General features: G+C 33.9%; 1 protein-coding gene and 1 long non-coding RNA gene across 2 annotated transcripts; both read left to right on the plus strand.

Annotated features, from left to right (window-relative positions):
- The first annotated feature begins 3232 nt into the window (after positions 1-3232).
- On the plus strand, positions 3233-4096 carry LOC126765870 (uncharacterized). The gene is made up of 3 exons (XM_050483544.1): positions 3233-3261; positions 3322-3502; positions 3578-4096. Exons 1-3 carry the CDS (start codon positions 3233-3235, stop codon positions 4094-4096), a joined length of 729 nt encoding a protein of 242 aa, XP_050339501.1.
- Positions 4097-10237: 6141 nt separating this feature from the next.
- Positions 10238-10829, plus strand: LOC126765792 (uncharacterized). Its single transcript, XR_007668585.1, has 3 exons — positions 10238-10338; positions 10426-10494; positions 10552-10829. It is a non-coding gene; the product is annotated as an uncharacterized LOC126765792 (long non-coding RNA).
- Positions 10830-11815: the final 986 nt, after the last annotated feature.

Here is an 11815-nt window from a genome sequence, read left to right on the forward strand (position 1 = left end):
AATTCAGCAACAACTTATTCCTTACTACAATTCTATCAGCTCTGTTAGCCGTCAAATCGAACATCATACAGAATTCAATTTGCACCTTCTCTATGCTTTAAGTTCTCTGATTGAGAGCTCGTTAGAGAGGTCGCTTTGCTTTTTGTAAGCAATCCTGCTTGTTCTTGTTTGCTAACGAACAAGTGGTATTGCAGAATAGATGCCAATGTGGACTTTAAAAGGATGTGTATGTAAGTTAACATAAGCTGCCCTTTGTCAACAATAAAGTCCGCGCGTCCGTAGCAGTTAACATAAGCAGCACTTTGTCAACAACAAAGTCCGCGCGTGGCCTGAGTCAACGAATTCACATTCCCACGCTGACGGGTAAGGCACAGCGGTAGCGGCAAACTGCCAACGCGAGCGTCGGTGTCGTATCCGCTGCAATAACTCTACAGCTACTACTAACAACGAATTGCGGGACACAACAACTAAGACAATGTGCAGGGACTTATTTAAGACATTAGTTTTAGAATGTAAGGTCAGTTTGTAACAGACAACTCATCAGACAGCATGATCTGATTAAATGATAATAATAAAGAAACAAGACTGGTATTCGTAATTTGTATTCAAATTTATATATATATTCTGTTTTGGTTGTGTTAACAAACTTGTGTATATTTTGTGAAAGTGATTGTTTTTGTATCCGTTTCAATAAACGTATTCTGTGATTTTTATTTTACCGTTCCGTTTAGTTATTTACGGAAAATTACGATTATTTTTTTTTAATTAATTAAAATTTTAAGTTTTTAATAATTTGGTACCCAGGGTAGGGTATAAAATTACAGGCGGATTCTATGCCGTGTATATATATGTACATACATATGTACATATGTTCGCACTGGGAAGAGAGTGCGAAAGCGTAGTGGATAATGTGCAGGTATGCCCCCGTATGCACTTTATTATATTTTGTATATGTATGTAATTTATGTGCATATGTATGTATGTATGTCTGCTTTGTTGTTTTATATTTTTTGTGTTACTTGTGTTGCTTGTGTTTTATGTTATAATTTTAATGTTTGCCTTTGCTTACTTAGTTATATACATCCCCACTTACTGCTTTATTAAGCAGAAGGGGTATTGCCGGAAAATATTGCAAGTAAATTTTTGAATTTTGGCTGCTTTTTGTTTTTGTTAAATAGTTGTGTTTGAACACAGAAAAGTAAGCTCAACATATAGGCATTCAATTTTTTATAAATATTTCGATATATTGTTGGTATCCGCTTTGTTGTGCTGTTAAAGCGCATTTTAAGTAGCAGATTTCATATTAGTATATAAAACCGTCTTTTTATACTTCGAAAAACTGTGTAAAAAAATTTGAAAACTATAAAATTTCAGATATGCAGACAAATTGTATGTTCATATGGTATTTTATTGAGCATTAAAACTTAATATATGTGCATAATTGATACAGGTGAAAAATTGGTTGAGCATGCAAAAAACAAAAGAAATCTGTTAATAAAAAACTAAGAACAGAAAAATTAGAATAGAAATAAGGAAAAAATATTTACATAGCTACATAATTATTCGTCGCTACTTGATAACAAGCGCAATTGTTTGCGACGAACTGGACTAAAGTCGGTATCATCGCTGGAGATATCCATTTCAGCAATGTAAATATCATGCGAACAAAATATGTAGGTCCCAGTTACTCTATGTATGTTCATTTCAACAATGGTGCTAAGTGTGGAAAAAACAAACATAATTACAGGACACTGATTTTGAAACCGTAGTAGATTACAAATTTTTTACAAAAAAAATATTTTCTATACCGTGTAACTTCAAATCCGTGTAAAAAGAAACTGGATTAAATACGCTCACTTGGTTACTTCAAGGGCTTTGTAGTTACATATATGTTTGTATGTATGCTCCTCTCCAAAGCGTTTCCAGCTGGTATGACTAGCAATGTTGTTTGTGCGTATATTTGTCTGCGTTTTTCGTTTCTCCTCCACTTCCAGTTGGTTGCCTTTTGTTTAGCTTTTTTTATTTTATGTTCTTTTAGATTTGCGCCCGGTTAATTTGTTAGTTTATATTTTGTGTTTAAGTTTCGCGCGCGTTTAATTTGTTGGTATATATGTATATTTTACTGCTGGGTTTCGCGCCCAGTGTTTTTTGTATGTATGTATTTTTAGTTTCGCGATATCACGCCCGGTTTATGTGTTGTTTTTAGTTTATTTCGACTGTTTTTTATATAATTTTGGTTTTGTTGGCACAAACTGCTTATATACATGTACATACATATGTGTATATAAAGAAATGCACTATTTTTCTGCTTGTTTATTTTATTTTCTTTTTTGTTGTGACACTGCACTGCTCTGGTTTTTGTTTTTTGTACTTTAGTGCACTCTTTTCGCTGCTCTAAAATTTCGTACAAATTTATGTTTTATTTGGGTTTTGTGTTTGTTACTTCACCTTTTTTGTAATTTTTGTATTACATATAAGTATATTTTAATTTGTTTTGTTTTTTAAGTTTGTTTTGTTTTCTTGTTTTCTCATTACCACACTTTTTGTTATGTGTAAAAGTGTAAACACAATGGCTACGACAGACTGCAGCGGCACGACAGTGAACTGAAAACGTCGTTGTTCATCTTACTACATGTACATTTTGAGAAGCAACAACAACACAATGGCCGGCATGTACACAAAACAACGCAGTTGTGGCCATACTAATACCTTTCACTTCAATGAAATTTTAATATTTTGTTCAAAGTGAAATTTTTTATGCAAAAAATAAGTAAATAGGTAAATATTTTTGCTTTAAATTATCACTTGTTATTACAAATGATATAATAGAGCTATAATATAGCTATTTTATGCTTTTATTTGTAAAATAACATCAAGTTTGTTAGAGCTGTGAATAATTTTACATTTTACATATTAGTGGCATCACCACTCTACCTCCTCTTTCTATCTTCCATTCTGTCAACTCTACTGTCGTCGTACTGTCGTTGGCAAAAATAGGAGGATATTGAAGTTAGCGAGAACGACAACTGTCGGCCTGCAGTCGTATAGTCGTGCAGCTGTCAAAATAACACTGCCCATAAGAACGTGTGTATTTTAATATTTGACAGATGTAGTTTGCAGTCTGTCGTAGCCATTGTGTTTACACTTTAAATTTGTATGTTTGTATACATATGTATGTGTTTTATTTTTGGTGTCACTGCACTGCTAAATTAATGTTTCGCGTACATATAATATGCGGCCGTTAATTTATAGTGCCAAAGTGTAAAATGTAATTCACATTTGAATATTAACATACCATTGATACTATTTCAACATTTCCAGGGGAAAACATAAAAATAGAGGACAAAATGATGTACTGTTGCAGTTTATGGGGAAGTATCACGACATTGCCAGAGGGTTTACCAAACGAGAAAAGGCGCTTGTGGACTCCCTTTGGCAACAATTAGCAGAGTCGCTTAACAGCGCAGGCCCGCCAATAAAGGATGTGAACGGTTGGAAGAAGGTAATCAACAATGCTTTCATATTCATGCTAGTGGAAATCCTATTCCATTTTCCAATTATTTTCTCCTATTTTTAGATATGGACGGACTGGAAAAGCGAAGTGAAAAAGAAGTTGGCGCAGAATAAAATCGTAGCCCGAGCCACTGGTGGAGGATCATTTTCTAAGTATACATTGAACCAAACGGAGGAAACCATTGTACGCATTTGTGGAATGGCTCAGAGTGTTGGAGGGGTTTCGGGACTATCATTTGGTCTCGAGGAAGAATATTTAATATCAAGCGATGACGATATCCCTTCAACTTCTGCGGAACGTCCTCGTCTTGACACCTCTATCGCTCAAAACCCTACGCCAAAAGAAACAACAAATGAGTGGCTAAACAAGTTTCTTGAGTACGACAAAGAATGGAAGCAGGACATATCTAACAAAATGGATGCTATCCTCGAATTTCAAAAAATTGCAAAGGAGACAGACAAGGCTTTAGTCAGCGCGGTTAATAACCTAACACAGAAATTCAAAAAATCCAGCAAAAAAATGCTTGAAGTATTACGCAAACATGGGGAGGAGGAGTATGATCCCTTGGAAGAGTATGACTGATTTAAAATACGTTAAAATAAAACTATTTACATATGTATGTACAATGAATTCTATAATTTAATTAATTTAAGGATTTACGTATTTAAATAAACAATTTCATGTTGTGTGCCTTAACAAAAGAACAATAGATTTAAAGAGCGTTTGCTATTTCGTTTCGGATCCGTTGGCCCTCATTTTGCATTCTACCATGTGATAAAATTTCAGAATTTTCCTCGTAAACTTCTGTGGAAACGGTGATAGTTTCTATATTGGGGCATTCAATGTTAAAGCACCGACATATGTTGTGCAGTGCGCAACAAACATTGACAATTTTAACCACTTTTGTGGGTTATATTGCAATGTACCTTGTAAGCATCGAAAGCGACTTTTTAAAAGGCCTATCGTTCTTTCAATCACATTGCGTGACGAAGAATGAGCCCTGTTAAAAGTATTTTGCAGTGAGCCGTACTCAGGATCTCTGTATGGAGTTAACAATAACGGTTCAATACCATATCCACTGTCTCCTAGTAACCTGGAAGTTCGATCGCCAATTTCGTACTCCCTAAGAAAGTGCTGTCGAACGGTGCTTATGCTCCAAACAAACGCATCATGACTGGATCCAGGATACCTTGCATCTATTGCACGAATCGTCATATTACTGTCGCAAACCTTTGAAAGTAAACACATATACATTTAATAGTAACTTGGTGCATAAACTTGTTCTATTTCTTACAATTATAGCGTTCATACTGAAGAATCCTTTTCTATTAAAGTAACCAATGATGCCAGGAATTCTATATTTGTTATAAAAATAGTCTTTGGAGTGTTGTTTTTCACTGGCTCCCATTGCAAGTTGTATCCATTGATGACATATAGAATGTTCTAATGTTTTTATCACTCGTGTTAGCACTTCAGATATAGTGCTTCTTGCCATACTTATGTTTGCATTATTTCCCACTGATCGCTGATATGGGCCTTCGGCCACAAAACGAAGCGTTGCAGCAAGTTGAAGCACTGCGAGAATCGTCGATGAACGTAAGCGTGGCTGAATTTTGTCCAATACCATAACAAAAGCTTCTTTGTTTAAGCGATATTGAGCAATAAATCTGCAAATAAGTGAGTTATAAACACATAGCCATTGAAGTAAAGTTTTGTATACGTTGACCCCGGCAGCTCGAGAGGGTTGCTCTTATCTCGTAATATTCGCCGCTTTGAACTGTGTTGCTGCTCCTCCTCCATCATAAGTAATATGGCAATCGCAGCTGTCATAATATATTTCAGTTATTTTCTTTGAATTTTCACAAAACAGTTCAAATATTATAAAAATGCTCTACTGTTTACAAATAAGCGTAAATTTAATTTAACACATCAATGGAACAGCTGATTGGAATATCGGTTTTGCTCATGTTCGAAAAAAGCTTATTCCGATAGAATTTCGCGACACCAAATGAAACCGCTATCGGTTTTCATTTCCACGAATGTAAAGAATTTCGTTTCGCTCACAACCACAGAATGTCTAAATGTCAATGTATGCATATATGTATGTACATATGTACACATGTATGTATGCTTTTGCGTTTTGCCCCCAGCAATTCAATATTGACATGTAAAAATAATAACGAATGAGTATACTTTTGTATGAATGCATGCATAGTAATATTTATAGTCAATTTGGATATTTAATCAAATATAGTAAATTTTACAACAAAAACGATTTCATTCATAAACGCAGGCACAAATTCCACAAGCGACCTCGCTTCATTCATAAAAACAGACGCTGTAACATGTCCTTGAGCATGCCTTTGCCAACAAGCGTCTTTTCGCGACGATGGCAAAAGCTAAAAATCATAAATTGAACAACTTTCTGGTGTTTGTTCTAAGAAAGAAGTGAGAAAAGTGGCAACATAGCTGTTGTCGATTTATAATATTTGTCAATTCTAAAATATTTTTCCGTGGCTCGCAAAAATCTGCGTCGATATGTTTTCAAGCTCATATAAAAACATACACATTTACGCTAGTTTGTAGGCGAAGCTATTACAGCGGGAAGGGAAGCGGTGACAATCGGCGGCCATTCTTTTATTTTTTCGGCACAGCTTGGGTTTTCTATGTTGATGTTGACGCTTTGTCGTCGCATCAGTGCTTCGACAGATTGACTCTTTGACAATACGTGAGTTTCGGCCATTGGTTGTCCGTGACAACGGAGATGCGAAAAGATGCAGGCGGCACTTGTTATTATGAATGTATGTACATATGTATGTGGCTTGCATTTGCTTTCGTAAACATACAGACAAAGGTGCCAAAGAAATAATATACATATATAGTACATATGTATATACCCTCGAAATTCTGGGCAAATATGGAAATGATAACGAAATAATACGAATATGCATATTTCATGAAGGTCATCAATTTACTTTGAAGAAATGAAGTTCATTTGTCACATCTTCACTTTGTAATAGCCAAAATTAAGATAATTTATTTGAAATATTAATTGATTTAAAAATTAAAAACTAAAATTATAGAGAAATAAAATTAAAATTATTTTTACCTAATTTTTTCCGATTTCATATAAGACAAAATAATCATGCATATGTGACTCAGAGAATGCTTTTTTACATTCTCTGTGTGACTTTGTATATTTTTCTTCAAAGAATTTCTCTTTAATCATTCTCACATGAATTCAGTCGTTTTACATATATTTCTGCCATTGAACGTGCTTATTTCTGCTAAATAGCAGCGAGAATGGTGAATTCCTTACTACAATTCTATCAGCTCTGTTAGCCGTCAAATCGAACATCATACAGAATTCAATTTGCACCTTCTCTATGCTTTAAGTTCTCTGATTGAGAGCTCGTTAGAGAGGTCGCTTTGCTTTTTGTAAGCAATCCTGCTTGTTCTTGTTTGCTAACGAACAAGTGGTATTGCAGAATAGATGGCAATGTGGACCTTAAAAGGATGTGTTAGTAAGTTAACATAAGCTGCCCTTTGTCAACAATAAAGTCCGCGCGTCCGTAGCAGTTAACATAAGCAGCACTTTGTCAACAACAAAGTCCGCGCGTGGCCTGAGTCAACGAATTCACATTCCCACGCTGACGGGTAAGGCACAGCGGTAGCGGCAAACTGCCAACGCAAGCGTCGGTGTCGTATCCGCTGCAATAACTCTACAGCTACTACTAACAACGAATTGCGGGACACAACAACTTATTCCTTACAAATCAGCTCTGTTAAGCCGTCAAATGAACATCATACAGAATTCAATTTGTTAGAAGGTCAGCTTTTAACAGACAACTCATGCTTGTTCTTGTTTGCTAACGAACTGATTAAAAGTGGTATTAATAAAGAAACAAGATGCCAATGTGACTTTTGTATTATGTTATATATTTAATGTTTGCCTTTGTCAACAAACTTACTTGTTATTTGACAACCGGTGATTGTTTTACTGCAATAACTTTATACTAAGCAGAAGGGGTAGTTTTTAAGGTCATTTGTAACAAAATCATTGCAAGTAAATTTTTTGAACTGTTTTTTGGCTGTATTTTTGTTTTTGTTATTCTGTGAATAGTTGTGTTTGAAAATTACACAGGGTAGTATAAAATTACAGGCGGATTCTATGCCGTGTATATATAGCTCATGTACATATAGGCGTAGTGGATAATTCGGTATGCCCCCGTATTTTATTATATAAATAATTTTTCATATGTATATATTGTTGTTGTTTTATATCCTTGTGTTTTATGTTATAATTTTAATGTTTGCCTTTGCTTTGTTGTGCTGTTAAAAATTTTGGCGCATTTTAAGTAAGCTCAACAGGCATTAAATTTTTTTATAAATATTTCGATATTAGTATCCATAAAGCGCAAAACCGTCTTTTTATACTTCGAAAAACTGTGTAAAAAAATTTGAAAACTATAAAATTTCAGATATGCAGACAAATTGTATGTTCATATGGTATTTTATTGAGCATTAAAACTTAATAAATGTGCATAATTGATACAGGTGAAAAATTGGTTGAGCATGCAAAAAACAAAAGAAATCTGTTAATACAGAACTAAGAACAGAAAAATTAGAATAGAAATAAGAAAAAATATTTACATAGCTACATAATTATTCGTCGCTACTTGATAACAAGCGCAATTGTTTGCGACGAACTGGACTAAAGTCGGTATCATCGCTAGAGATATCCAATTCAGCAATGTAAATATCATGCGAACAAAATATGTAGGTCCCAGTTACTCTATGTATGTTCATTTTAACAATGGTGCTAAGTGTGGAAAAAACAAACATAATTACAGGACAGTGATTTTGAAACCGTAGTAGATTACAAAGTTTTTACAAAAAAATATTTTCTCTACCGTGTAACTTCAAATCCGTGTAAAAAGAAACTGGATTAAATACGCTCACTTGGTTACTTCAAGAGCTTTGTAGTTATATATATATGTATGTATGTATGTATGCTCCTCTCCGAAGCGTTTCCAGCTGGTATGACTTGCAATGTTGTTTGTGCGTATATTTGTTTGCGTTTATTCTTTTCTCCTCCGCTTTCAGTTGGTGTCCTTTTGTTTAGCGTTTTTTTTATTTTATGTTCTTTTAGATTCGCGCCTGGTTAATTTGTTAGTTTATATTTTGCGTTTAACTTTCGCGCGCGTTTAATTTGTTGGTATATACTTATGTATATTTACTGCTGGGTTTCGCGCCCAGTGTTTTTTGTATGTATGTATTTTTAGTTTCGCGATATCACGCCCGGTTTATGTGTTGTTTTTAGTTTGATTCGACTGTTTTTTATATAATTTTGGTTTTGTTGGCACAAACTTTTAATACGTATTAATGTTCTTCTTTTGTTTAATTAGGAATTTTGTCCATATTTCCTGCACTTTTTAATTTGCTTATATGCATGTACATACATATGTGTATATAAAGAAATGCACTATTTTTCTGCTTGTTTATTTTGTTTTCTTTTTTGTTGTGACACTGCACTGCTCTGGTTTTTGTTTTTTGTACTTTAGTGCACTCTTTTCGCTGCTCTAAAATTTCGTACAAATTTATGTTTTATTTGGGTTTTGTGTTTGTTACTTCACCTTTTTTGTAATTTTTGTATTACATATAAGTATATTTTAATTTGTTTTGTTTTTTACGTTTGTTTTGTTTTCTCATTACCACACTTTTTATTATGTATAAATTTGTATGTGTGTATACATATGTATGTGTTTTATTTTTGGTGTCACTGCACTGCTAAATTTATGTTTCGCGTACATATAATATCTGGCCGTTAATATAGTGCCTGTCTTTGAGGCTCGAAGGACCATGAATAATTTGCTGCCCACATGTGCACAGAAAAGTTTTAACCACTTTAAAGATTCTTTAATAAAAACGCACACAGGTTAAAATGTACAAAAATTTAACGTTTAATTCTAGCATAAATTTATATTTTACAAAGTTAGTTATTATAAATCTCGACGGGATAGGCGGTGAGACTTCACTTCCGAGAAAGATTTGCCGATGCTGGCGATCGAGAAGCCGCAGGTCTTGGTCGCATTGGATAATCGCGTTAGAGGCGCAAGATGTTGACGCGACGCAGTGTATGAGCGAATGTGTATAATCAAATTGTATGTGTCGAAATGTTTAGCACGAATTGTGTCTTCTATCCTGTTGTCCATCCTTTTTGTTTAGTGGGTAGGGGTACAGGTGTGGTGAGTTGTGTTGTAGTGTCATCAGCTGTGGTGAATTGCGCTGTTGTATTAGAATGCGCCAGTTTTAGCGGGTAGAGGGGGTGGATGCTCAACTCATTTAAACATTAGTAATAAAGTATTTTATTCATGCCTCTTTTTAACTGTGGTTAGTTAATAAATGTTCACCACAGAAAAATGTTTGGTGCAAATAAGCAACCTGCCAAATAGTGCGGTGCAGAATATGTTTATTCACAGCCAAATTTATATTTTGCAAGACAATAATTTTAGATTTATTTAGTTATTTTAATTGGGTAGATTAAGGACTGTGAATGGTCACTTTTTCTACACCCATGTACCATGCTGGGAAATGCGTGATAGTTTGGTTAATTTTGGCGTTTCAACAAGTGAGTTTTTATTTGATAAATATTCTACTTACGAATAATTATTTTAAATATACCTATATATAAAATTCAAGGCGAATTACTTTTTTGCAGTTGCAACTGGTTGGTGGTTATACATTTAATCAAACCGCTGTCTTTGAAACTGCATGATGAAAGAGAGGCTTTGCAATATCACCTATGACATCGAGATGGGACAGTAAGTAGCGTTGGAAACACCTATGCTTGTCACGAATAGCTTTCAACTAACAAATTTTATTAATATAATATTTTTTCTTTACTACAGATAAACGGGCGATATGAATATATGACCGGAATTGTACGAGCATATCGTGCGTGTGTGGATAAATTTGCGGTAAGTCATTGCAATGAAAAAACACAGAAAAAAAATAAAAAATGTTCTAATTTGCAGAAATTTAAAATTCATTTTGAAGATCGCTACAACGAAAATAGGTGGTCTTTATCGGCGGCGAAATTTTGGCTGAGATGGCAAAAGATCGTGATGGCTTATGGATGTGTGAAGGAAACAAGAAAATTAAGAAAACTATTACAAAATTTACAAAGGCCAAACAGTAGCAGCAAATGTCAAAAGCTACAGAAAGAAATTTAATGTTGTTTTAAAGTTATACTTATAGCTGCGTTTTTTGTTCTGTTTATATAACTCGTAATAATATGTATATTTACAGTAAAAATTACAAGACAATTATCTATTAATAACTTTGAAAATCTATATTGACAACCCGTATTTATAAAATTGATTATTCCTTACCATGTATTTTATACATACATATGTATACATATATGTTATTTATTAATTTTAACAATTAGTTTAAGTAAATGTGATTTTACAATTAAATAAAAAAAAATTATATACAAACAATAAAAGACGGTAACTTCGGTTGCACCGAAGCTAAATACCCTTCACAAGTGCATTTATGTTAGTAACTATATGTTCAGTTTGTATGGAAGCTATATGCTATAGTGATCCGAGCTGAACAATTTTTTTGGGATATTATATTGTTACCTTAAGCAGTAATCAATGCCGAATTTCGTGAAGATACCACGTCAAATGCGAAAGTTTTCCATACAAGCCCTTGATTCCGATCGTTCGGTTTGTATGGCAGCTATATGCTAGAGTGAGCCGATCTGAACAATTTCTTCTGATATTACATTATTTCTATATACAATAACTCATACCAAATGTCGTGAAGATATATCGTCACATGAGGAAGTTTCCCATGCAAGCATTTGATTTTGATCATTCAATTTGCATGGCAACTATATGCTACAGTAATCTGATCTGAACAATTTCTTCGGAGATTACATTGTTGTCTAAAAAATAGTCTGTACCAAGTTTCATGAATATATCTTGTTTAATGTGAAAGTTTTCCATATAAGAACTTGATTCCGATCGTTCAGTTTGTAGAAGAGAAAATGACGTTTACAAAATTTCAAAACGATATCTAGTTCGTATATATATAGACAGATATATATACTTTATAGGGTCTCCGACGCTTCCTTCTGTGTGTTACAAATTTCGTGACAAACTTAATATACTCTGTTTAGGGTATAAATACTGAATTTTATTTAAAAGAGTTAAATTTATTAGAAGTAACAAATGGGGAACAAATATAATAACACTAGCTGACCCCGAAATCGCTGTTCTGTGCGAAATT

The sequence above is a fragment of the Bactrocera neohumeralis genome, unplaced genomic scaffold (assembly GCF_024586455.1).
Source record: "Bactrocera neohumeralis isolate Rockhampton unplaced genomic scaffold, APGP_CSIRO_Bneo_wtdbg2-racon-allhic-juicebox.fasta_v2 cluster11, whole genome shotgun sequence".
NCBI classification, from domain to species: domain Eukaryota; kingdom Metazoa; phylum Arthropoda; class Insecta; order Diptera; family Tephritidae; genus Bactrocera; species Bactrocera neohumeralis.